This window comes from Motacilla alba, chromosome 12 (assembly GCF_015832195.1).
Source record: "Motacilla alba alba isolate MOTALB_02 chromosome 12, Motacilla_alba_V1.0_pri, whole genome shotgun sequence".
Taxonomy (NCBI): Eukaryota; Metazoa; Chordata; class Aves; order Passeriformes; family Motacillidae; genus Motacilla; species Motacilla alba.
In genome coordinates, this window is record NC_052027.1 from 512,888 (window position 1) to 536,771 (window position 23,884).

The 23,884-nt window shown below is 52.1% G+C and overlaps 1 protein-coding gene across 3 annotated transcripts in view; it reads left to right on the forward strand.

Annotated features, from left to right (window-relative positions):
- SRGAP3 (SLIT-ROBO Rho GTPase activating protein 3) overlaps positions 1 to 23,884 on the forward strand; it is a 71,075-nt gene that overhangs the window by 33,253 nt on the left and 13,938 nt on the right. For 2 of the 3 annotated variants that reach the window (XM_038149074.1, XM_038149072.1), the window contains exons 4-14: positions 4,522 to 4,584; positions 9,623 to 9,808; positions 10,710 to 10,838; positions 15,963 to 16,184; positions 16,629 to 16,730; positions 16,955 to 17,152; positions 18,407 to 18,491; positions 19,011 to 19,038; positions 20,958 to 21,060; positions 23,043 to 23,103; positions 23,483 to 23,560. In XM_038149074.1, the coding sequence (XP_038005002.1) occupies positions 4,522 to 4,584; positions 9,623 to 9,808; positions 10,710 to 10,838; positions 15,963 to 16,184; positions 16,629 to 16,730; positions 16,955 to 17,152; positions 18,407 to 18,491; positions 19,011 to 19,038; positions 20,958 to 21,060; positions 23,043 to 23,103; positions 23,483 to 23,560 (1,255 nt within the window). Of the gene's footprint in view, positions 1 to 4,521; positions 4,585 to 9,622; positions 9,809 to 10,709; positions 10,839 to 15,962; positions 16,185 to 16,628; positions 16,731 to 16,954; positions 17,153 to 18,406; positions 18,492 to 19,010; positions 19,039 to 20,957; positions 21,061 to 22,367; positions 22,399 to 23,042; positions 23,104 to 23,482; positions 23,561 to 23,884 lie in introns of all 3 variants that reach the window. The other variant, XM_038149073.1, reaches the window with a different exon arrangement.

The window sequence follows — 23,884 nt, forward strand, 5'->3', positions numbered from 1 at the left end:
TGCTCAAGAGCAGGGTGACAGCTATGAGGCAGGTACAAGAAAGGAGTCACTGTGCTTCCTGAAGGCAAGAGTCATGCCTCAGAAATTCAGTGGAGGTATTTCCAGGAGCCAGAGATCGTGTCATTAGCTAGTTGTAGGGCCTTCACTGGAAAAGGGCCTTAGCTGAAATTCTTGAAGAGCTGTTGAAGAGTAGAGAGGGGTTGTTTTCTGGATTAATGATTAGTTAAAAGGCAGGAAAAAAGGGAAGGAGAGTTCCAGTGATGTTCCTAATAAATTATTTGGAAAAAGCCTGAACAGTAAGATGACGAAATCTGCTGATGATACAGAATTATTAATGATAACCAAATTAAAAAGGAGCATCAGAGACTTCTGAGAATCACACAGTCAGGTGGACCAGAGCTGTTCATTGAAGGTGAGGAGTGTGGTAAGAGCACCAAGAGTCCCGGCAGAGGGTAGGCTCTGTGGCCTTGTTTTCATCAGGGGCAGCTGGGGACTGTCGTGAGGGAGCAGGGTGAGCCACAGGGCACCTGCCTCTCCAGGAGGAGAAGGCTCATAATCAGGGCTTATCTTGAAATTTCAGCCTGACTGGAGAATAAACTTAATGTGATATTTTTATGGCCAGTTTCCTCTAGTTTATAGATCTGACCTAGAAATTAAACTGCAAGGTCAGGTTGTGTTGGCTGATTTGATATGGGATATCATCCCTTTTCCTGTTCTCCTGCCCTCCAGAAATGGAGATACTTGGTATGTGTTGGTTAGTCCAGTTCTGTCTCAAAATGTTCCTCCCATTTGCATTTTGCTCTGAACCAGTTTTGGAGATTTATGTTTAAACTGTGCTTCTGCTTTCCCTGCCCATGTCTGTGGATGGTGTGTCTCATTTGGAAACACGGGACAAATTCAGCCAGCTTGCAAACAAGGACATATATTGAGTGTTCTGAGTGTTCTGGTGTTGTATGTCAATCCTCAGCCAGGACAGGATGGTGAAGTATTTCATCCATTCAGCAGAATTATTTCTTTGTGTTTGGTGTTCTTCCATCTCCTCTCATTTTTGAATTTACGCTTCTAAGGCTCAACACTTAAATTTTATAGAAATGGTTGCTGCTTGTTTCTCCCTCTTCCACCTCCTGCCAGGAGAGCTGGCATGACTCTCTCTGCAGCCTGCCAGAGCCAGCACCTGCTTTGCATCCAGAGGAACCTTGACAGGGCAAGGAACCTCGTGAGCATCTGTGATTTCACTGGGTTTGTTCCTTGGACTTACCTGTCCCTGCAAATAACGTTCAGCTAAAGCAGGGAAAAAGACTTTGTGTTGACATTTGCCTTTCATGTGGACAGAGAGGCTGCCACTTTTGAGCATATTCAGGTTATTTATTTTTCTCAACTTATGGCACGCCTTGTCTGAAGGGATCTGAGGCTGCACTTCCCACTTCTCAGCAGTGCTCAGTGGGAACCTGGGGCGCCTGTGTGGAAATAGGAGCATGCTGGTAAATGCGTTTTGAAGATCCAGCCTTGCAGTATATGAAGCTGCTCAGAGGAGGGATCTTTCACTGTGGTTTCAGTCTGGCTTTGAGTGTGGTGGGTAAAGCCCTCCAAGCCCTCCTCCAGGGGGGCCAGGCTGTGCATGCTGCTGGCAGATAACCCAGCTGCAGAAGGGTTAAAGCACCCGCAGTCGTGGTTCAGCTGCTGGGTGTGCTGGAGATTGCTCTTTGATGGTAAATTAGAGTAACATTTTTTTCCAGAAATGTCACTTTTAATTCTTCCCATCTAGAGTTTATTAATGGCCTGTGACATGCCGCGGGGACATAAGGAGCCAGGAGGTTTTGTGTTTCCTGCGCTCATTATGTAAATGTGAACAGTCCTGGGAAGGGCGGGGAGGGCTCCCGGGGTACAGGATGAGCATAACTGAGGAGCAGTTGCTCAGCACGTGGTGATCTGCCTGGAAAGATGTGGGTGCTGAGCTGCTGCTCCCTTGGCTCCCCTGGCTGAGCCTGGCTCAGGTGGGGTCACTGTCACTGACCCAGGCAGTGTGGCTTGTCCCTCTCCAGCCGAGTGTCCTCCCCAGCTCGCCTCCTCTGTCCAGCTGGGAGCCCTTCCAACCCAAACCATTCTGGCATTCTGTGAGGAGAGCAGAAGAAAACTCAGTTGGGCAGATTTCCCTGGGGCTTCCAGTGTGAGTCACGTTCCCGATGCAGGAGATGTTCAGGGTGAGTGTGCTGACGTTGCTGATGGGCAGCAGGCAGTGGAGATGCTGAGCTGTGTCCCTGTGGAGATGTGGCTCTCTCTGCTGCCAGGGCGAGTCTGTCACCATGAAACCTCGTAGCATGTCCTGCCACACTCAAACCCAGGCTGAGGCACCATTGCCAGGCAGGTGTTTGCTCCACTCTAACCTTCTGCTGTGCAGAAGGAAGGAAGTATGATGCTTCTTCCAGGTATGGGATACAGGAAATTACATGTTTGAGCCAGAGCATTGCTATGTCCAAAATAAGGGTGCTGGCTTATTCCCCAGTGTGGGATTTAATTATGTGCTGCGACAGTGAATTTAATCACAGCCCATGCTGCTTTGTCCTGGATGGAGGTTGGATGAAGCAGCAGTGTGTGGATGGGAGCTCTTGTCTTTGTCTTCAGAGTAAGTGTTCTCTGTTGTCAGTCATCCATGCTACTGCTTCCCCATACTTTGTCAGCATGGCAGGAGTTTTAATAAATTGCTAACTTGAAGCCATTGCTGTCTCAGTGAGCAATTGTGGGTTTTAGGAGGAATGTGAGGCATAAAGGAAGCACCTAAATTGCAGTTCGGGTTTTGTGGATGGTCCCAGGAACTGGAATGATGTTTTGGTGTTGTCTCCTGTAAGTACACAAATATAATTTCTCTGTTGGAGAAAGGGAAGGCAGCAGGCTTGGAGGAGAGGCAAGTCCTTCAGTTTGGAAGAGGCTCCAGCATCCTCACTCATCCTCACTGCCCTCTTGGATGCTGGGACACTCCCAGTGGTGCCACAGACCCTTTGCAGCAGGGGCCAGGTGTTGGGTTAGTGTCTGTGAGCAACTGGCTCTTTAACTCTGCTTCCCACCTGTGGTTGCCTGTGCAGGTGTAGCTCGTGGGACAACAACTGGTCTAACTCACGGACACACTGTGCTTACTGGTGGGACTTTCACCCTTTAGACTCCTTGCCTCAGGCTTTGCTTTAAGTCTAACTTCTAATAATCTAGATTAAACTTTCAAAAGTATGTAGGTTGTCCCATTGACTGGACAATTAGAGGACCTGTCCCCGTCGAGGGCTTCTCTCATCACCCAGCCTGATGGAATGTTGTTTTCCCTGCCCATGTGCACAAAACTTCCTGGAGTTATTTGAGGAAATCTGGGAGAAACTGCTCAGTTTTGTTTTGGTTTGGTTTAGGGGAGGGAGGAGGGGGGGTGTCTATACTTAGTTTAAACACATCTTCAAGCTATAATAAGTATTTCCTAGCCAAGAAGATTCCACGGAGAGATTTGTGGTGTAATTACAGGCAGGCAGGAAAGCAGTGTGAGCACATCCCAGCACCTCCAGCTGCTGGGTTGCAGTAGGAATTGGTTTGATCTGCAGCCAAGCTCCAGTGTTGGGCAGCTCCCCATGCTGTGGCCTCTCCATGAAGGGCTGTGCCCATGCTGTAGGAGGCTGGCAACTCCATCTGCCTCATCCTGCCTGGCAAGGAAAGGGAAAACACAGGCTGATAGTGGGATTTCAGCAGACAGGAGGATGCCAGGAGTTCCTCACTGGCACTGTCTCCTCAGCTGGCTGAACTTTGGCTGCTGCTGTTGTGAAACTGGAAACCTTATTATATAACTGTGGTGTAGCTATTTTGTAATGTCCTTTTTCAGAGATGCTTTGGTTCACTCGGGTCAGATAGTGAAAATGAGTTACTGAGGAGGAGCTGGGGCTTGGTCATGGCCAAGGGAATCATAAACCTGGGATGCCAGTGCTGGGGAGCCCTGGTAGTCTTTGCTCTGAAATACCAGCATTGGCTGGAAATTGCAGGTCCAGCAGCAGATGTGCTTAATCACAGAGCAGCAGAGTGTTTCAGATCAAGACAGATTGACAGGTGATGCTCTGGGGCTGGAGGATGCCAATCTAGAGAACACAAATGGCTGTTGGATAATGTACACCCTGCCAGTCTCAAAGGGAATCTCTGCCAATCCCAAACTGGGGACAGTGTTGTGTGTTACACCCAAATGGGGAGCTGTCTGTGGGCTGGGAATTTATTTTACCAGTGGAAGGGCAAAGCAGTATTGCCCATAATTTTAGATTCATGTGTTTTGCAGGGTTAAATAGGTTCAATTATATGAAATTCCTCCCCTCATGGTCTCTGAAACCCTGTTTGGGTGATCCATGGACAAACATCAACCTCAAATGAATATGGAGCCGCTCTGAAACTGCATGAGACTTTGCTGCGCTGTGTATTCACGTTTCAGATTCCTCTGAAGTGTATTTTCATTTTAGATCTGCGTGTTTTGAGCATAACAGTGTCACCTCTCTTGTTCTTGTCTTGCAGAGCAAGGAGATTGGCCTCCAGATGCACGAGGAGCTCCTGAAGGTCACCAATGAGCTCTACACGGTGAGCGTGAGCCCGTCCCACCGTTCCTGGCCGCAGCCTGGGGAGCACGGGCATTTGTTAGAGCAAATCTGAGGAGGCTCTGCCCTGGCTGTCCTGCAGCGTGGCCCATTCCTTCCCCTCCCATCCTTTGGGAGAGCCTCTCTCCTCACTGGGGTGGTGGCAGTGCTGGAGGGTTTCCCAGCAGTCCGAGGCCAGGGGCTGGGTCCGGGTGCCCAGCTGCTTCCCTCGAGCCTGGCTGGGGCTGTTTGTGTGTGATCCAGTCAGATCCCTGTGTCTGTGATGCTCTCACCTGCCAGGCTGGGGCTGTTTGTGTGTGATCCAGTCAGATCCCTGTCTGTGATGCTCTCACCTGCTGGGGCTCGGGCACCACAGTGCCTTTTGGCCCTGCTCAGACACTGGGTTGGTGATTTCCAGGCACCAGTGGCTCTTAGCTGGCCGTGCTTGTGTGTTGGACACCTCCCTGCCCCTCTGAGCCCGTGGCCTGGGGGGATGGCTGAATACACCTTCTGCTGGGGAATGCAGAAAACTTCTGGCTCATAGAGGAGCTTCTGCCCCGAGGAACACTTTGGCTGCAGAGTTGTCTGTGCCTCCCAGTGAGATCATGTGCTGTTAGTCAGGACACGGCTCTTCAAGCAGGTTTTCATAGCAGAGTAGTAAAAGTCTTTGTGTTGCTTCTGCCTCTTGCCCTGTAGCAAGTGGTTTTTTTAAAATTTATTTTATTTGTGGTTTAGGAGCAACAAAACCATATAAAGTCTGCCTTTTGTTGGAAAATTGAGATAATATATTTGCTTTCTTTGGTTGTGTCTGTAACTGGTACATAAATAATGCTGCAGTAGGTTTATTCCTAAACAATCATTCTGTTTCATCTTTTTGAAGAACAGGCCTAAACAACAGAGCATGAATGATTGTATTTGAAATTTCTGCCATAAATCTCTTCTTAGCAGGTTTGTTCCTGCATTGGCTGTTGAAGGATTTGATTGTTGTGAGACCTGCAGTGTGGGTGGACAGCAGATCAGATTAAAAAGCCTGTGTGAGATTTGGGAGTGCGTTGTTGATGGTTGAATGTCACAAGCTGTGTTAGGGGTGGTGACTAATTAGGATTAATTACAGCAGCAGCATGACAGATGCAAAACAAGGAAAGACTAACAAGGGCTGGGCTGACCTGCATATCTGTGGACCAGTCTGCTCTGAACCCAGCCAGGGGACAGGGCCATCCCCAAGGGACACGCTGGGGTCACGGAGGGGTCAGCAATGTGCTGAGGTCCCAGTGCAAGCAGCGACCAAGGAGGAGCACAGAGGGTGATTCTGCTCATCCTCACAGGAGCTGAGGTTTCTCCCATTCACTGCTTTGCTGCAGGTGCTGAGCAGAATGGGCTTGAATGGTGAAACAAACTGGTTTGAGTGGGAAACTGGGAGAGCTGGAGGAGCTCTGTGTTTGTGTTCAGCCTTGCTGCTGAGATAACAAACTGGCTGTCATCCAGGCAGGAGGGAGCAGGGAAGGGACGTACTTCAAAAGCATGAAGAGCAATGATTGCCTGTGGGGCAGTCAGGGTCACCTCACATCTGCTTGGTGCCAGCAGCTCCTGCTGCTCAGAGCTCTGTCCTTGAGCCACCAGGTGAAACAGGCCCAGCTGCCCCGGCTCATGGGTGCTGGGGGTGGCTGGGGGCATCCTTGGGGCTGAGCTGCTGTTGGTGTGTTCTTTGCAGCACGCTGGGTGCCCACGAGCAGCACGGGAGCTGTGGCTGCTGACAAAGCCAGACACGGGGCAGGGACCTGGCTCACAGGACAGCAGGCTGCTGCTTCCTCAGAAATGTCATTTGACTGCTGCCAGCACAGGGAAGTCGATTTTCTTGCCTCTGGCCAGGCCTTTATCCACAGCTCGTCCATGCCCTGGTGAGGCTGCTCTTTAAGCCTCCCCAAGGGGAATTCTGTGCACTGGGTGTGTGGGGTTTCACCCCCGGATTGGGATGACCCCGAAAGATGGAAAAGTCCCTCCTCCAACCCGTGCCTTCGAAGAAAGACTCAGTAGTCTTCTGTTGTCTGTTCTCAAGGTTGTTTATTGTTGGTTATCTACAAGATTCTTCTCCCTGAACTGCTGTGGCCCGTTCAGCAGCTCAGACAAAGGCACTCTGCCCTCCCAGGGGGCTGGTGCTATCTTTTATATCATATATTACGTACTACATGTTTATGCTTTTTCTCCAATACCTACTATCTATATTGAATGGTGACTTTCTACTCTAAACCAATCTGTGAGTGCCAACACCACCAAAGACATGGAGGTTAGGAAGGAGAAAGAAAGAGGACAGGGCACACCCAAGTCCCTCCATCTTAGAACTCCTGACCCCCATGTACAAAACTTGGACCCCTGCGTACAAGGCTTAAACCCCCCTGTACAGCACTCAGAAATCCTACCCTTTACTTCGTGACTACTTCTACTACGCTATCTAAACTTTTGTGTGTGTGGCTTGTAATTCTTCATACAGAGTTAGTAACTTGCTCCACGGGCTAAGATCAAAACCCCACGTGTGTCTTTGGCTGCATGCCAGGGTCTCAGAGCCCCCTGCCAGCGGCTCTGGCCATCCAGGACACCCAGAGGAGAATCCTGGGTTCCGACATGGGTGGAAACAACAATTTTTTACAGGCTTCTCAGGCATTCACTGTCTCAAACTTAAGCCAAAACAACCGCATTGATTTTAACTCAGCCTTGTTGCTGTTCTGATGCAAGTCACCCCGTGGAGTCTGTATGGAGAGAACCAAAGCCGCACTGATTTTAATCAAAATGGAAGTGGATGACTCTCATTCTGAAGTGGAGATGCTTGTGAATGGTTTTGTGCAGAAATAGTTCAGCTGTGAATTAAAACCAGCCTAATTCCTTTGGTTCCTCCTTATGGATTCCAGCAGAGAGGTACCAGTTGGAGCTGGTAAAGGCAGAAGGCTGAGGGGGCCTGAGCCTGTACCTGACACGGTCACCCCATTTCTGCTCTGGCTCCTCTGCTGGGTCAGAACCTTGGGGATGAGCTGTTGAGGAGAACAAAGCCCTTGTAGCTGGAGACTGCCAGCAGTGCCATTTATGGCCGGTATTTTGGCAACAGCCTTTATCCAGAACATGTAATTAATATGGAAAACACAACTCGTGTTGTTAAATAACTAATGAACATTGGAACATATTTTTCCTCCTTCGCTGCAGCTAATTAACTGATTTGCAGGAAGGATCCCCGGGACGCAGCTGTGGCAGTTTGTCTTTGTGTCACAGCAATGCAGGCCAGGGACAGCCTGATTTGATTGCGGGCACCGAGACGGCACGAGGGAATTGCAGATCAGGGGCTGATTGCTGCAGTGCAGCTTGGCCCCGGCCAAAATTAAGGCAGATATAAACAGAAATATGCTCTGAATTTCCAAGAGTGAGCTGTGTGGCAGGGCAGCTGGTGAGGAGCACAGTGAGTTGTTTAAGGTGTCTATTTTGGTTGGGTAACTGTCCCATAACCTTTAGATTTCACAAAAATCCTGCAATTTGGAGCTCGTTGAGCTTCTCTGTCATGTTGTGTTAGGGCCTCTCTGCGTGCTGCAGAAACCTTTCCTCTTACTGCCTGAAGCCCTGATATGCAGCACTTTGCTTTTTCATTCCCTCTGTGCGTTCACAAAAAGATGTAGATGGTGAGGATGAAGAGGGCTCAGTGAAGCCCTCTGGTCTTTCTCTTTAAGAAAATCCAGGAATCATCTGTTTTGTGTGTGTCCTGTGACATTCACTGCAGAGAAGGCAGTTTGAAATATGTGTCTGGAATCTGTGTTAAGAATCTGCAGGGCTTGGAAATGCAGCAGCTCAGGGCCAAGCAGGAGCCTTTGCTCACTGCCCCCTGCCTGTCCCTGCGTTGGGGTGTCCCTGCAGCAGCAGGTTTGTGCAGCTCTGGTGGGCATTGGGAGCCTGCTTGGGCCGAGGGCTGTGCTTGGCAGGAGGAGGGGTCCTGCGGCTCAGCCTGACCTGCTCCAAGTCAAACACTCCTGGGTCCTGCTGGCAGCCACAGCTGAGGAAAGCTGTGTTTGCTTCATTAAGCCGTGTGTAAAAATCCCCTGCCTTTGGGGTTCCTGCTCTGTTTGAACCCTTGGGCCTCAGGCAGCCTGTCCCAGCCTGTCCCAGCCTGTCCCAGCCTGCAGTGCCCAGCCCTGCTGAGGCTGATTGCAGTGAGCAGTTGGGCCCTGTGTGCTGTGTCAAGGCAATGTGAAATAAATCACCCACATCCCAAAGGGAGATGATGGAAGGGGACAGTGTGACTAAAGGAATAAAGAGAGAGGAGCAGATGTGTCCCTCTAGCCAGCTCCGTTAAAATGATCCGATGTGCCCTTTGGGCTCTTGTTTCTGAAAGGGAAGGTTGTGCTGGAAGTTTTGCCTGTAGAGAGTTCCAGGATCAGCATCATCCCTCCTGGATCTGGAATGTGAAGGACAAGGTGCTGCTGCGCCTATCCTGGCACTGCCTGTGCTGGTGGCAGCAGGGGAGGATGAGGTGGTGACAGGAGACAAACCCCATTTCTGCCTGGGGATTGCAGCTCCTCCACTTCTGGATGGTTCTGCTGTCTGGGTGGCAGAGCAAGGGCTGTCTGGTGGCTTAGCAAGTCCAAGTGTGGGAGCAGAGGGGTTAGGCCAAAAGGGAGTTCAGAGTGGCTGTGGCCTCCCTCACGGTCACTTGTCATGGAGACCCTTATCCCAGCTGCAGAGCTCTGAGGTTATTCCTTATTTCCCTATTGGCAGGCACACGGTGCTCTTTGACTGTGCTCTCTTGACGGTGCTCTTTGACTGCAGGTGTGTGCTGGATCGTGTCCCCCCAGTGGGACTGAGCGCCATCACAGTTCTTAGGCCAGCCTGGAGCCTCTAGAAATAGGGCTGGGGCTGGGATTCATCTCTCAGGCTTTCCTCCCCACTGTGTTCCTTAATGCCACAGTGGCCCCCACAGCCCCTCTGCCCTGCCCAGGGCGGCTGGCTTGCCCTGCTCCGGTGCTGCAGGTGACCATGGCAAGGTGGCTCATGACCTCCTGTGTCTGCAGGTGATGAAGACCTACCACATGTACCACGCAGAGAGCATCAGCGCCGAGAGCAAGCTGAAGGAGGCAGAGAAGCAGGAAGAAAAGCAGTTCAACAAGTCAGGGGACATCAGTGTGAACCTGCTGCGACATGAGGACCGGCCTCAGCGGCGCAGCTCTGTCAAGAAGATTGAGAAGATGAAAGAGAAGGTGGGTGAGAGGGAAGGAAGAGGGAGCTGGGCTGGGGTTGGGGCTCCCTGCAGGCAGCAGGGCTTGGCTTCAGCCTTGTCCTTGTCTGTGAGGCCATTCCTGTATCTCTGGGACGGGGTTAGGAAGGCTGGTGTCTCATGTGCATGTTCTGCTGAAGGCAACCCGAGGAGGCCATCACAAGTGTCTTCCCTGGGCAGTCCCCCACTCCATCCAAGGCTGCACTGCCTGTCCCTGTCATGCCATCCTGACTCTGAGTCAAGCCTTGTCTAGAAGCTGGTCCCGGCCCTTCTCTGCAGCCAGGAGCAGGGAAGAATTTTGGAGAAAAGGAGATAGTTTCCCCAGCCAGGACACCTTTGCTCACTGGCTCACCCAGCCCTGGGCCATTTCTAACAGTAAACTTCTCGGAAGGGTTAATTTTTTGATTCAGCCTTCAGAGCAGGGATCTGCCTGAGCAGATGTCCCAGATCTGGAGCACATCTGCTTTCCTACAGTTTTGAATTCTGGGTCCTGTTCTGAGTTGTGTAGCTTGGGTCTCTGGGCCAGATTCCACTTTGATACAGCTGCACGCATCTGGAGCAAGTCCAAACGTATGTCAGCATTTCTGGAGGGAAAATTTGGCCCTCTGTTTCTGACTGATGCCAAAATCCCCAGCAGCAGCTGTGCTCAGGGGCTCCAAGTACCTCTGAGCAGGATGCACCCATCATGGTTGGCTGACAGTGCGAGGGGTGTTCAGATGGGATCTCCTCCACCCTGGCAAGGTCCCTGTTTTCATACCAGATACCAAGTTTCAGTGATTACCTCATCACACCCAGGCTGCAGGGTGCTGTGGGGGGTCTGTGGCAGGAGAAACTGTGCCAGTACCATCCTGTTTGTGCTCTGACACTCCGTTCTGCTTTTTCAGAGACAAGCCAAGTATTCTGAAAACAAGCTGAAGTGTACAAAAGCCAGGAACGACTACCTGCTGAACCTGGCAGCCACCAACGCGGCCGTCAGCAAGTACTACATCCACGACGTCTCCGACCTCATCGACGTGAGTGCCTTCCCTGGGCCCAGCCAGCCTGGCTGAGCTCCTGACTGCACTCCTGTGTGGTGAAGGGGTGCCTCTGGGGGCCTTGGGATATTCTTGACTGGGGCTGAAGATGTCCTGTGAGTTGGGTTTGCCTTGGGGTGAGCCAGGTGAGACTGAGGCTTCTTCTTGGCCCATTGGTCAGTCTGTGTTTCAGACAGAGAAATGCTTCCCAAGGTCACGCACAGCCCTGGTTTTGGTGCTGAACCAGAGGGGTTTTTCTGACTCGGTGACTTCAGTGGGGATTCAGCACACACGTGGCAGTGCTGTCCTGGCTGGGGAAGGTGCCTATCCCTCCTATTCCTTGCAGGGAATAGCCTCAGGGCAGGAACTGCTGGAGGCAGCTTTATGGCAAAGGCAGGAACTGAGCTCTGGTGACTCCTACAAACTGCTTTGAGATCATTCAAAGAAGGGATTTACCCAGAGAAGGGATTTCTGCCTCTTCCTTTATCAGGCATCCCACAGCGTGTAGATTGCACGGTGCAGTTTCTTCCTGCTGGAGTTGCCTCAGTGAGTGCATAAATAGCTGAGCTTGAAGCACTGAGTTACCTAAATGTACAATTTAAAAAGCTGCTTGAGTGTTTACCTCCTTTCCTCGCCCATTAGCATGTAGTTACACTTCTGAGAATTAAAGTAAGTCTATGCAAATCCCCTGACAACTTCAAGGTTTTGATATACGATAAAATACTCTTAATTATGTTTTGTTCTCTTTATTATTGAAGATGTGTTAAAAACAAGTAAGTTGTTCTTTGAGACATTTGAATGGCAAGGTGTGAGAACACCGTGATTTATCTGCAGGCTTTCTGCTTTTGCAGTGCATATTCTGTCTTTCTTTCGTTAAATTATTTTTTTAAGCAAGAATGACTTAGTTTTGTGGAGTTTTTTGAACTTTGATTTTCTGGAGATTTGCTGAGTTCCATTTTAGCTCTGTCTGTTTATATTATTCTTCCCAACTTTTATTTCCTCACTGACACTTCCACTGGAGTCAGCAGATGGCATTTCTCCCACATTCCGGGAATCCCTTCAGGGACTTCAGCTAAAGCATGTTTAACATGGAGCAATGAAATCTCCCCGATTATAAAGTCTGTTCACCAAACAAACAAAATACTGGATGTGTGATGAGCATGGGTGTCCCATATCCTCAAAGGGAGAGCAGTTTAGATGAGCAGGCCTTTTTATGAGTTCAGTGTATCTTGCAAGGGTGAGGCAAGGAGGGCTTCAGCAGCTCCAGAAGAAATGAATCCAAGTCACAGGATCCCAGTGGCTCTGGAGGGGGTCTGCGCAGGGCAGCTGAGCCCACGGAGGGAGCGGCTCCGCAGAGTGTGGGTGAGCCGGGGCCTCACGGGAGAGCTGAGCCCGGCTGGCCACGCTCTGGGCCCGGGGCAGCTCTGGGCCCGGCTGGCCACGCTCTGGGCCCAGGGCAGCTCTGAGCCCGGCTGGCCACGCTCTGGGCCCGGCTGGCCACGCTCTGGGCCCAGGGCAGCTCTGAGCCCGGCCAGCCACGCTCTGGGCCCAGCTGGCCACGCTCCCGTGGCTCCTGCCAGCTCCTCCACCCTGCTCCACCATGGAATGGCGAGGGATGCACCGGGCTGGCTCTCTGGGGTACGGGAGAGGCGATGGGGCTCACACACCCTCCATCTCCAGTACAAATTGCCACGTGCAGCTGCTGATTTCACACAAATCCAAACCCTCAGGACACTGCAGAGCCAATTTACCGGCGTTTCCCCCAAATCCCAGCTGCCTCAGTGTCATCTCTTGGGCACAGCCTTGACATCACTTGCTCCCTGGGCGTCCCTGCCGAGCAGTGGCTGGTGACAAAGCCTGGTGACAAAGCTGTGCTCCACTCTGCTGCTCTGGCGAGGCAGAGGCCCCAGCTGCTCCGGGAGGGAGGCAGGAGGGAGGGAAGCCTCCCAGGGCTGCGGCTTAATGAGAACTGTGAAGCCCATCAGAGGAGCCGTGAAGGGGCGCAGAGCCGTCTGCCCCTCTGTCTCCAGTGGCCGTGTTGTTTTGTCCTAGAAAGGAAGGGAAGAATATAGAGATAGGTCAAATTAGCCTTGGACTGTCAGTGCACCACGGGGCCTCCTCCTCGGATGACACGTGCGTCTGTTTAAGCGCCTGGGCTTGTCTCATTACTGTCATCAACTGTGTGACCAAGTTAATCTTTTCGGACACGTATGTGAAGAGGAGATAAAGCTTCTTATCCATCCCTCTGGAGTTCTCTGGGAAATGGCTGCGAGATAGTTTGAAGTGGTCACATGAAAGATATCACTAGATTCAGCAGAGAAAATAGAACAGGCAGTTTCCATACAAACTGATGTGCCAAAACGTGTGCAGCCTCCTCTGAGTCCTTCTGGAACAGTAGCCCACTTCCCTGCAGATTAGTGATTGCTGTATCTGAGAGAAGCCAGGAAAGGAGGGGAGCTCTGAGGAAATTCAGTGTTACATGGAACTGTGGAATTGCTTGGTCCCTGGAAAAATTAGCTGAGTCAAGTTAGGGAACAGCAACAGCAACTGAAATAGTTATGCCAAAAATCCTCAGTGGGCTTTAGTGGCCTGGTTGAACAGGGCTTGGAGCAACCTGGGCTAGTGGAAGGTGGCCCTGCTCATGGCAGGGTGGTTGAAATTGGATAATCTTTAAGGTCTCTCCCAACATAAACCATTCTGGGATTCTGTGATTTACTTGCTGCGCAGTACAGCTCTGGGTTTTGCAGCAATGTCAAGAGAGTAGAGGCCAGAAATTAAAATAAGCATGTAATTATTATGTATTATGCATATAATTAAAAATAATGCAGAATATTTTTTAAAAACAGATAAGGGAAAAAAATGCAGAGAAGTGGGAACAGAGCAGAGTGAATGAGTTGGGCTCTTTGTTTGCAGCTCTGGGCCCGGCAGTGCTGGTCCTGTGGAGGCAGGGGCATTACTGCTCTGCCTGGGATGGTAAGGGGTGGCTTGCAGGACACCCAGGTGTTACTCAGGTGTTACTCTGGGGTTCCACTTGCTCAGGTCCGAGGCGTGGGCCTGGCTGAGCTCTGTCATGTGCAGGTTCAGCCTCCCAGATAACAGAGGGACTCGAAGTTGCTGGAGCCACAGAATACTGTGTGCATTTCCTTCTCCCGGCGCCCAGGACTGCCCCCAGTGCAGCTCTGGGGTGGCAGTGGGAGGCACACAGGTATTTGGCTGCTTCCACGTTGTTTTGGCCGAATGTGCTTGCTTGAGCTCCAGGAGCCGGTTTGTTTCTCAAGCTGAACACTGGGATATTTCCACCCCTTGCAGGGTGTTACCAGCCGTGATGAATTAATGCTTGGGGAGCTCTGAGCTTGGCAGATGAAAGGCGCTGCGGAAGGGCCGGGATTATTATTTGTGGTTCTAATTTATTTGCCATCAAAGGGATGAGAGGGGTGAGAAAATGCCATTTGTTCTGGGGCTGGGAGCATCGGTTTGAAGTCTTTTTTTTCTTCCTTTTTCTTCTGCCCTCCCCATTGTGTGTTCCTCTGGGAATTGCGTGGAAATCCCTGCTCCGTCTTTTATTCTCTGGGCATCCGTGTGTGAAGCAGCCGGCGTGGTGCTGATCACCAGGGACTTCAAGGGCTGCAGTGTGTGCAGCCAGGGGAGTGCCTGCCCTGGTTTTCAGGAGCAGCTGATTTCTGGGCACTGCAAATCACCACCGCCTTCAGTGCGAGTCCAGCAGCAAAAAAGGGGAAACATTTCATGTGAAATTTCATCCTAAAAGCAGCTGGCAATGCCATGAGCCCCTCTGCTTGGGTTCTGTGCCATTCAGTGCCTTGCCTTGTAGTGGCCCAGTTTTGTGTGCTTTGGGAATTCCCACCCTTGGACAGTGGCAGATATTTCCTCCTGGTGCTGTCTTTTGTAGCAAAGTAGCTGTGATTTCAGGGGATGGGAGGTGCTGGGGAACGCACAGTCTGTTCCCAGGGCACAGGGCTGTGGTCAGGGCAGGAGTGCTGCTCCTCCCCCAGCGCTGGCACAGGGGTCCTGGCCCTGGTCCCTGCCCCATATGTGTGGCACACCCTCGGCTGCATTGTTCCAGCTCTGGGGTTTCCCTACTACCTGGAGTGGTCGTATGGGTGTTCACGCTGAAACTGTCTCATGGGAGAGACTTGCAGCACACAATGAGGACTTGCCCCGAGCAGCAAATGGAAATTCACCCCTTACCTTTTTTGTGTTGCTTGTTGATTTTTTTAAGGCAGGTCTGTGCCAGTCCATAACTGCCCATACTCTCAATTAGTGTTATTAGAGGCTAAACAGAAGCAGGATGAATGGAGAGCTGTGACAATTTGATAGTTTTTACAAAACTGCTCGTTACTGCACGTGGGTTTTCACAAGTTTTAAAGACGAGGAGGGACAGTGGGGCTGGGAATCAGTGCAGTGTAGCTTTGCTGCTGCTGGTTTTAGCAGAGGCTGAAGCAAGCACAGCCCTGCTGTGACGTGATCTGAGCGGTGTCACCTCACATCAGCACTGAGCATGAGATGGCTTCTTGGGTCAGAGCCACTTGTGGCACCAGCTGAGCTTTTGGGTTTCACTTGGAGTTTATCAATATGAATTTCAGGAAGCATTTCTTCACAGAATGGGTTATCAGACACTGGAACGGGCTGCCCAGGGAAGTGGTGGAGTTTCCATCTCTGGAGGTGTTCAAGGAGTAGCTGGACATGGCATTCAGTTCTCGGGGCTGGGTGACAAGGTGGGGATTGGTCACAGGTTGGACTTGCTCAGCTCTGATGGAGCTTTCAGGGCAGCAGATCCCTGTGCTGGTATGACACTTGACATGCCAAACTCAGTTATAGTGGGGACAATGTTTAAAAACAGTTTTTTGTCTAAAGTACAGTATTCTGGCAGCAATTAGATCCAAGTTTTATCATGTTCCCTAAGACAGACATGAGAGTGATCAGCAGCATGAGGAGCTGCTCCATGGTGGGAGGCAGGCAGCTGCCCAGGAACAGAGCAGCACGTGCACACACCACGGGGCATGGTGTCCACTGCCATGCCTTGCTTGGACTTCCATCTGTGTTTGAGAACCTCGCAAAATGCTTTGGGAGTGTTTGTGTGACCAGACCCTGCTTTGTGTTTCTCAGTGCTGTGATCTGGGATTCCATGCCAGCCTTGCTCGCACCTTCAGGACATACCTGTCTGCTGAGTACAACCTGGAGACGTCCCGCCACGAGGGCCTGGACGTCATCGAGAACGCCGTGGACAACCTGGACGCACGGAGCGACAAGCACACCATCATGGACATGTGCAACCAGGTCTTCTGCCCGCCGCTCAAGTTCGAGTTCCAGCCACACATGGGGGATGAGGTAACGTGCTCACCTGTGGGGCTGCAGAGGGGCCTGGCCTGGCTTGGCCCTCCTTTAAACTGTGAAATTGTTCCTGACTCCTTACTCCTCTCTGCTGCCTTCACACACTGCTGTTCGTGTTTCCTTTCCTAATGAGACTCTTGGCTCGTTAGGGCTCCTCCTTTCAGGCTGCCTCTTGCTCCATGTCTGTCCCAGTTAGGGAGCCCATGGTTTGGCTCTCTCTGCCCCACAGATCTGCACAGGGGAGCTGTCATTAACCTGCTGTAATTGGGAGATGGCAGAAACACTCGGTGCTGGCCTGGGTCCAGGGCACTGCTCACGGGACACACGGCAACACAACCTCTCTGGAGGCTGCCAGGAGCTTGTGGGGGCTGGAGAGAATTGTGTGGGTATGGGAATGTGTGTCTGGTCCGTGCATGACCCGTGGAATGTCTCCTGTCTCAGGTGTGCCAGGTGAGCGCCCAGCAGCCTGTGCAGACCGAGCTGCTGATGCGGTACCACCAGCTGCAGTCTCGGCTGGCCACCCTCAAGATAGAGAATGAAGAGGTAAGAGTTGGGGTTTGTGGGCAGCACTGCTGAGCCTTTCTTCCCCTGGAGCTTTCCTGGTGTGCTCAGGTGTGGAGCCCCCCCTGTGGCAGAGCTGGAAGTGCCCACAGACTGCAGCCAGTGCTAGCCCAGGGCTCAGGAGCTGCTTGTTGAGTGGTTGTTTTGGCTCAAGATGTGTCTTTTTCCCAGTCTGCCTCAAACCCACGCTGTCCTGTTTCTGATAGGTACGGAAAACGCTGGATGCCACGATGCAGACCTTGCAGGACATGCTGACAGTGGAAGATTTTGATGTTTCAGATGCCTTCCAGCACAGCCGCTCCACTGAGTCGGTCAAATCAGCTGCATCAGAGACCTACATGAGCAAAATCAACATTGCCAAGAGGAGAGCCAACCAGCAGGAGACCGAAATGTTCTATTTCACTGTGAGTCTCAGCTCAGGCATACAGGACATGAAGCATTAATTGCCAGGGCTGAGGCCCAGTTAAGTGCTCATTAGTGAAGAGCAAGAACCAATTCAGTCTCTTTAAGTACTTGTCTTCTGTCAGATTTGAGTCTGGAATGCATTTCAGTGGCAGGGCAGTACATAGGGACTGACAATCCAGTGCCTGCCTTGTTTTTCTCTGTGAAGGAACAACTGGAGCAGCCAGATGAGATTCAAACCTTACTGAGTGGAGTGGGAGAGGCTCAGAGCAGGGCGCAGACTCCAGATGGCCTCACCATGGGCCAGCACACAGGGTGTCTTCAGGAAGGCCTTCAGGACTCTGAACTATGAGCCAAGTCTTCCTCTCTAGCCTTTACAGCTTAAGTTTGCCCTTGGCCCACAGATGAGCTGAAGCCACCCACATGCCAAGGAAGGCACAAAAGCGGGGCTCTGGTGTGTGTGCCTGCCCTGCAGCTCTCATGCTGCACTCCCAGGCAGGGCTCAGGTCTCTGTTCTGGTACCTGAAGTACAGGCAACAGCCACGAGTTCACCAGAAGTCTCCCTCATTTCAGTGTGGGTCACAGCCTACGGTTAACAGCATCTTGTGGTGTATTACATATGCATAGAAGAGCTTCTGCTTTCTCTTAGTAATCATATTGTAAATTAGGGGGAGATTGCAATTTTCATTTGGAAATGTGCTTGGGATTATTTTAATGGTTTTTGCAGAGATTTGATCTTTCCCGTTCTCTGTCTTCCATTTTCCATCTCTTGTCTCCCTCTGTCCTCTTACCTGTGTCATGCCTTGCTCTGGAGTGTTCTGGGTGTCTGACAGCCTCACTGGGGGATGGCAGTTGTTGTGCAGTGTCACCAGCTGCATGGGGCACCTGGCAGTCCCTGCCTGCGAGGGCTCAGGCACTGGGAGTTCTCGCTTGTCATTGTTGGTTTGCACAGAGGCGAAGCCTTGGCAGTGCAGGGAGAGCTGCTTTGATTTCCTAGGCTGTTCCCAGAAGCCTGACAAAAGAAAGCCAGCTTTGAACTCTTTGTCCCTCCCTGCGTTCCCAGGCAGGAGGGGCAGCTCCAAGGAGACCAGGCTAATAAGACCATCAGGGCAGTGGCTGGAGCAGGGAGAGGCTGAGCCCTGCGGCGCAGCTGGTGCAGCCTGCAGCCTCCTGAGCCCCCCGGCAGCCCCAGGGCAGCAGTGAGCATCCACTGGGGGCTGCGGTGCTTAACCCACCCGTTTGTTCTTTAATTCCAGAAATTTAAGGAGTATCTGAATGGCAGTAACCTCATCACGAAGCTCCAGGCTAAACACGACCTGCTGAAGCAAACTCTGGGAGAAGGTGAGTTGGGGTCAGGTCCAGGGAGGATCCTCCCATCACTAGAGAGGGTTTAAACCATCATCTGCCAGCCTCCCCCGTGGATGTTCTCCTGAGTGTCTGATGGCTCTGTGCCTGGCTGCTGCTGCTGCTCAGCCTAGCCAGTGACATGCAAAACCATGATTTCCTTGGATTACTCCTCCCACTTTTCTTTGGGAGTGCACATCGAGAAATCTCTTTGAATCTGATACTGTGTGCTGAAGTGCTGGGTTACTTCTCCAGCAGCAGAGATTGCTGCTCACTCCCACCCTCTGCCTCTTTCCTTCCCCTCGCTCTTCTCCCTCCAGATTTCTAATCTGTCTTTTAATGGTGGGGGCACCAGGTGGGCATCTCTCCTCCCCAAATGCAGCTTCTCTCTGCTGGAAGCCATTCCTTGGGGTGTGGGAGCCAGCAGTGAGGGTGTGAGCTCCTGTGCAGCTGTGCTCTGCAGTCCTGTGCTGGTGGCTGATGTGCAGGGATGATGGGAACTTGTGTTTCTTACAGGTGAAAGAGCTGAGTGCGGAACAACCAGGTGAGCACTTTCTTCCCCTACTTGCTCCTGGGGAGGGCTGGCGCTGGCAGGAGGGGGCTGTGAGAAGGGGGATTTGCTTTGCTGCTGGTGCAGCTTGGTGGGGTTCAGTTACCCACCTGCAGCCCCCTGTGCTGGCGGGCTGGCAGTCCCTGTGCCTCACATCCTGCTTGCCAGCTGCATGGCCTGGAGTGCTGGGCTCAGGGGGATGGCGAGCAGCCCTCGGTTCTGCTGCAGTGTGGTTTCTGGCTGGCTGGCTCTGATGTGCCTGGATGTGCTTTGTCAGCACAGTGCAATGCTCTGGAGCATAGCTGAGGTGGGGTTGTGTTCAGACAGGGTGACACGAAGGTGTCCACTCACTCCCTGCCATCCCTCTTCCTTTGAGGACTTTATTATGTCCCTGAAATCCTCTCCCAGCTCTGGCTGCTTTACCTATGAGTGCAGAGCATACCTGTATCACAGATTTCATCCCTCTACTGCAGGAGATAGGGCTGGGGCAGATGTGGCAGAGAGGAGGCTTTGATCCAGTCCATGGAGCATCTCCCCAGCTCCAGTGGTTTGCTAGGAGTGTGCTGGTGTTCTGACAGCGAGACACAGGCCAGCAAAGCCTCCAAACAGCTCCCCAGAACATGCACGGCCTCTCTGTGTGTCAGCTTGTTCCAACCTTGTTTGTGTTTAATAGAATTTACAATACCAGCCACAAAAGCTCTGTTAGAAGTGCTGAAGCAGATGGTGCAGCCTGGGCTGCCTTGCCAGGCAGGAAGGAGGCTCCTTGTGCTGCCAGCACCAGCCCGAGTGGCGCCAGGGCTGGGCACCCAGCGGGGCACCGGGGTGCTGTCAGGACAGAGAGGGACCTTCAGAGAGAAGGGGCTGTGCAGTGTGGCACTCTGAGGAGCTGAAATGCCCTGCTCCCCAGTGCCCCACACCCCGGGGCCCGGGTGTGCGTGCAGGGCCCTGGCTGGGGGCTGCAGGCACAGTCCCTGCAGTGTGTGGGGCAGGGCTGCTCCCAGCGGGCAGCATCACCTCTGCTCCTCAGCCACCCCTCAAAGGAGTGGCTGGAAGCTGTAGGAGTGTAGAGTCACGTTGCTTAATTAGAGGCATCTGATCAAGGAACCAGCAGACCCCTGCTGTCCCCTTTGCACCCAGCTCTGTGTAAAGTGTCCGTGCCTGTTCCATGAGCTCTCCTGCATGAAGGCTCCCAGCACCCAGTTCTGTGTGTGTTTGCAGTCTTGTTCTCTCCCCTGCAGACATCGGTACAGCCTGGGCCAGAGGGCAGGGCAGAAATCTGTTTGGGATTTTGTGGTGTTTTTCTCCTTTTTCTAGATCTGGACACTGAATGTCCTTAATTATCCAGAGGAATTGGGCTGGGAATAGCATTACTGCAAGTGGCACTCCAGCGTCCTCAGTCCCGCACTGAAACCTGTCACAGGCTTCCCTGCCTTCTTGGTTCCTAGCAGTGGCAGGGCCGTCCCCATCCCTGGGATTCCAAACAGAAGTTACATACAGCACTGTGGAGGTGTTCCCACTGTCCTCATTCTGGCCTCCTTCTGTGAGCAGAGTGGAATCTGTTTAGGAACAAGCAGGAATACCCCAGCGTTTTCTGGGGGAGCTGTGGTTTATTTCGAGTGTATCTCCTCAGCTGCTCTCGGTGCCTCTTCAGGCTGAGGGGGTGCTGAGCTGGCGCTGGTGGGAGGCAGGTGTTAGATCCAGCTGGCCACCAATGCCGTTGGTTTCCTGCTGGAGTGGTGTCCGTGTGGGACACACCAGTGTCAGTGGCTGCAGGGTGCGTGGAGCTACACATCAAATCCTCGCAGAGGGACTCTTCTGTTTGATTTATTCTCAGTTATAACCTGTGAGATCTCACCCTGTCTTTGCATTTATGTTGGTGTTTTGTTGATTTATTTTGTTCCATTTTCTCCCAGGCCCCCATGTCTTCCCCCTAAGCCACAGAAAATGAGGAGACCTAGGCCTCTCTCAGTCTATAATCATAAACTCTTTAACGGCAATATGGAAACATTCATTAAGGTACTTGCTGGCTTGCAGTAGGAGTGTCTGTGAACGCTGGGAATGGAATGGTGGCTTTCCTGTCCTGGCTGCTTGCCATCCTCGGGGGTCCCTCTGGCCCATCTGCACCCAGCTGGCGTGGCCAGCACGGCTTTGCCTCAGTGGTGATTTCTCTCCATAGCTTCCCTCGTGCATTCCTGGTGTTCTGTCCCATCAGCTGCGTGCTCCAGACCCCACCCGTGGCTGGTGGCCATGTGTACTGTGAGGCACTCCTGGCTGAGTGTCCTCATTGTCCTACTGCTTCTACCCATCCTGGGAAGAAAGATTACACAAGCTCAGCCCAGCCCTCAAAGGAGCAACAGACACATCCCCCTTCCTCTTTTGGTGGTCATCCATCCTTGTGGCTGAGAAGGAAGATAAAATGACCCCAGAAGTGTTCCCCACTTTCAAGGACTGTTAGCCTGGGGTAGAAATCCTGTTGTAGGGGTGTCCATGTTGGAGAGCAGACAGGTGACCCTCAGCCTTGCACACAAATACATCAGGAACAGCCAGCCCAGCTGGCTCATCCCCTGCCAGCTGCTGACAGTGCTGTCCTGTAATCCTGCTCTGGAGAAAGCTTCAGTGAAAACACTTTGGGGAGCTGTAAAGACAAACTGTTGGATTAGGTGACTAATAGGCATCATCTGGCTGGGGTTTATTGCCTCAAGCTCAGCCCTAAGCCCGAGGGCAGTGTCTGTGCACAGCACCAGCACGGGGAGTACTGACCCCGCTGGCAAAGCCTGTAATCCCGTTAGGATTTGTGATTACTCCTGACTTCAACTGGTTTTTAAAAAAGTAATGCTCATTAAATCCCAGCCTGTTCAGCACTGAGAAGGAGGAATTACCTGCTCTAGAAATCCATCTGAGCAGGAGTGTCCTGTGCTAGCAGAGACCCTTTGGGGGACGGCTGCCTGCCCTTGGGGTGTACAGCCTCACAGGCTGCTGGGCCACTGGCAGCTGCCCAGATGTCCCCTGGTCACCAGTGCCCCCATGGCTGCCCAGTGCCCCAGGCAAGGTCTGTCCCTGTCCTTGGGCTCCTGGGAAGGCCACAGGTTCAGACAGGGAGGGAATCCCAGAGGCTGTCCCTGCAGGTCGCGGAGGCTGGGGTGCAGCGTGCCGGAGGGGTTTGGGAGGGAGGGTGGACATCCCAAAGGCCTGTGTTGGCCCTTGCTAAGCTGCCATTGCATTTGAGCATTCATGGTCTCCGAAGGAGATGCTTACCTCTAACTGAACTTATCCCTGCTTAATCTGTTCTCTTTTTTCCACTCTGCTGCTTTTTCTGTGCTCAGAGGAAGGAGGAATGCACGAACGAGGAATCAGGTACTTACTGGAGACCCATCTACGAGACAGAGGGAATTACCCAGAGATGCCACTGTGCTCTGCTGGAAAAACCACCAGAGTCCCAAAGAGAAATGTGTCCCTTTGGGCTGTCAGACATGGCCCATGGTCCCCTTGAGCTTCTGCCACAGGGGGCCTGGGGAGAAGCCAGAATTCACCACTGGTTCAGACTCAGGCACTTGGTTCCATACCCAGTGGTGCTTGTTGGGTTTTTTAGCACCTGCTGACAATGGCTCTTTCCTTTGGTGGAAATATTGTTGTAAGCTCTGTTACAGGAAGCTTATTCCATCAGCCACGTATAGCACAAGTTTTGTTTCAGCTCAGCGTTTCACCTTTGGGGTGGAATAGCTGTGATCCCTCGTGGCAGTCTCCTGTCTGAGCCAGATAGGGAGCAGCAACATTTCACACACCTTAGTGACAGCTTTCTTGGGCATTTTTGGCTGTACACAGTATCCTCAGCGCTCTTTGATGGCTCCATGTTTGTAACACCTCCTTTCCTGCCTGTCCTCTTACTAAACTCCACAGCATTAATTTTCAAATCTCCGGTTTTGCAGTCTTTAATGCATTTCCCATGCTTTGTTAGCAATGAACCAGTAATTTTTCTCTTTTCCTTTCCTTTCCTGAAGGATTCGGGACAGGCCATCCCACTTGTTGTAGAAAGCTGCATCCGCTACATCAATCTGTATGGTAAGTTGGCTCAGCCTAGCCCCAGAAACCTGCCAAGGATAAAGTACCTGAGTGAGCAGTGAGAGCCAGCAGGGACTCCCAGGGCTGCCTGCACTCCCTTCTCCATGGCTCAGCTTAGAATTCCAATGGCACTAGCTGCCTGGCCACTGGTGAGGTTTTATTAGCACGTGCCCAGGTTCAGTTGTGTGCTTGCCCATGAGCCCTTTCAGCACCCTGATCTGGGGGCTGTGGTTGGAGAATATGAGCAGAAGGGAGGTGCAGCAGGCTGTCCCTGCTTGGTCCAAGCCTGTCTGGTGCATTGGCTCCTGGGTTCTGCTGTTTTGACCTGCAGGTGTTGCCCTGCAGTTCCTCTGTCTCCTAAAGCATTGCTTTCTTCCAGGCCTCCAGCAACAGGGCATCTTCAGAGTCCCTGGCTCCCAGGTGGAAGTCAACGACATCAAGAACTCATTTGAGAGAGGTGTGTAGCTGGGGTGTGCAGGTACAGCAGGATGCCCTGCCTGAGGAGGATCCTTGTGGGAGGTGGGGTGTGCAGGTACAGCAGGATGCCCTGCCTGAGGAGGATCCTTGTGGGAGGTGGTGTGTGCTGGGTGCAGTAGCCAGGGTGTAAAGCCTGTGTTAAAGCCCTTTGTGCTATGAGACATGAGCAGGTTTTATCCCTTCTGGGTTTCCCAGTGTTGTGTCTCTGGCAGTAGTGAAGAGTTACCCAGGGAAGGAGTATGAGAAGTAGGGGTACGTGCAGAGGTCTTTTCCACAGTCATTAAAAACAAAGAGCCATAAAAGA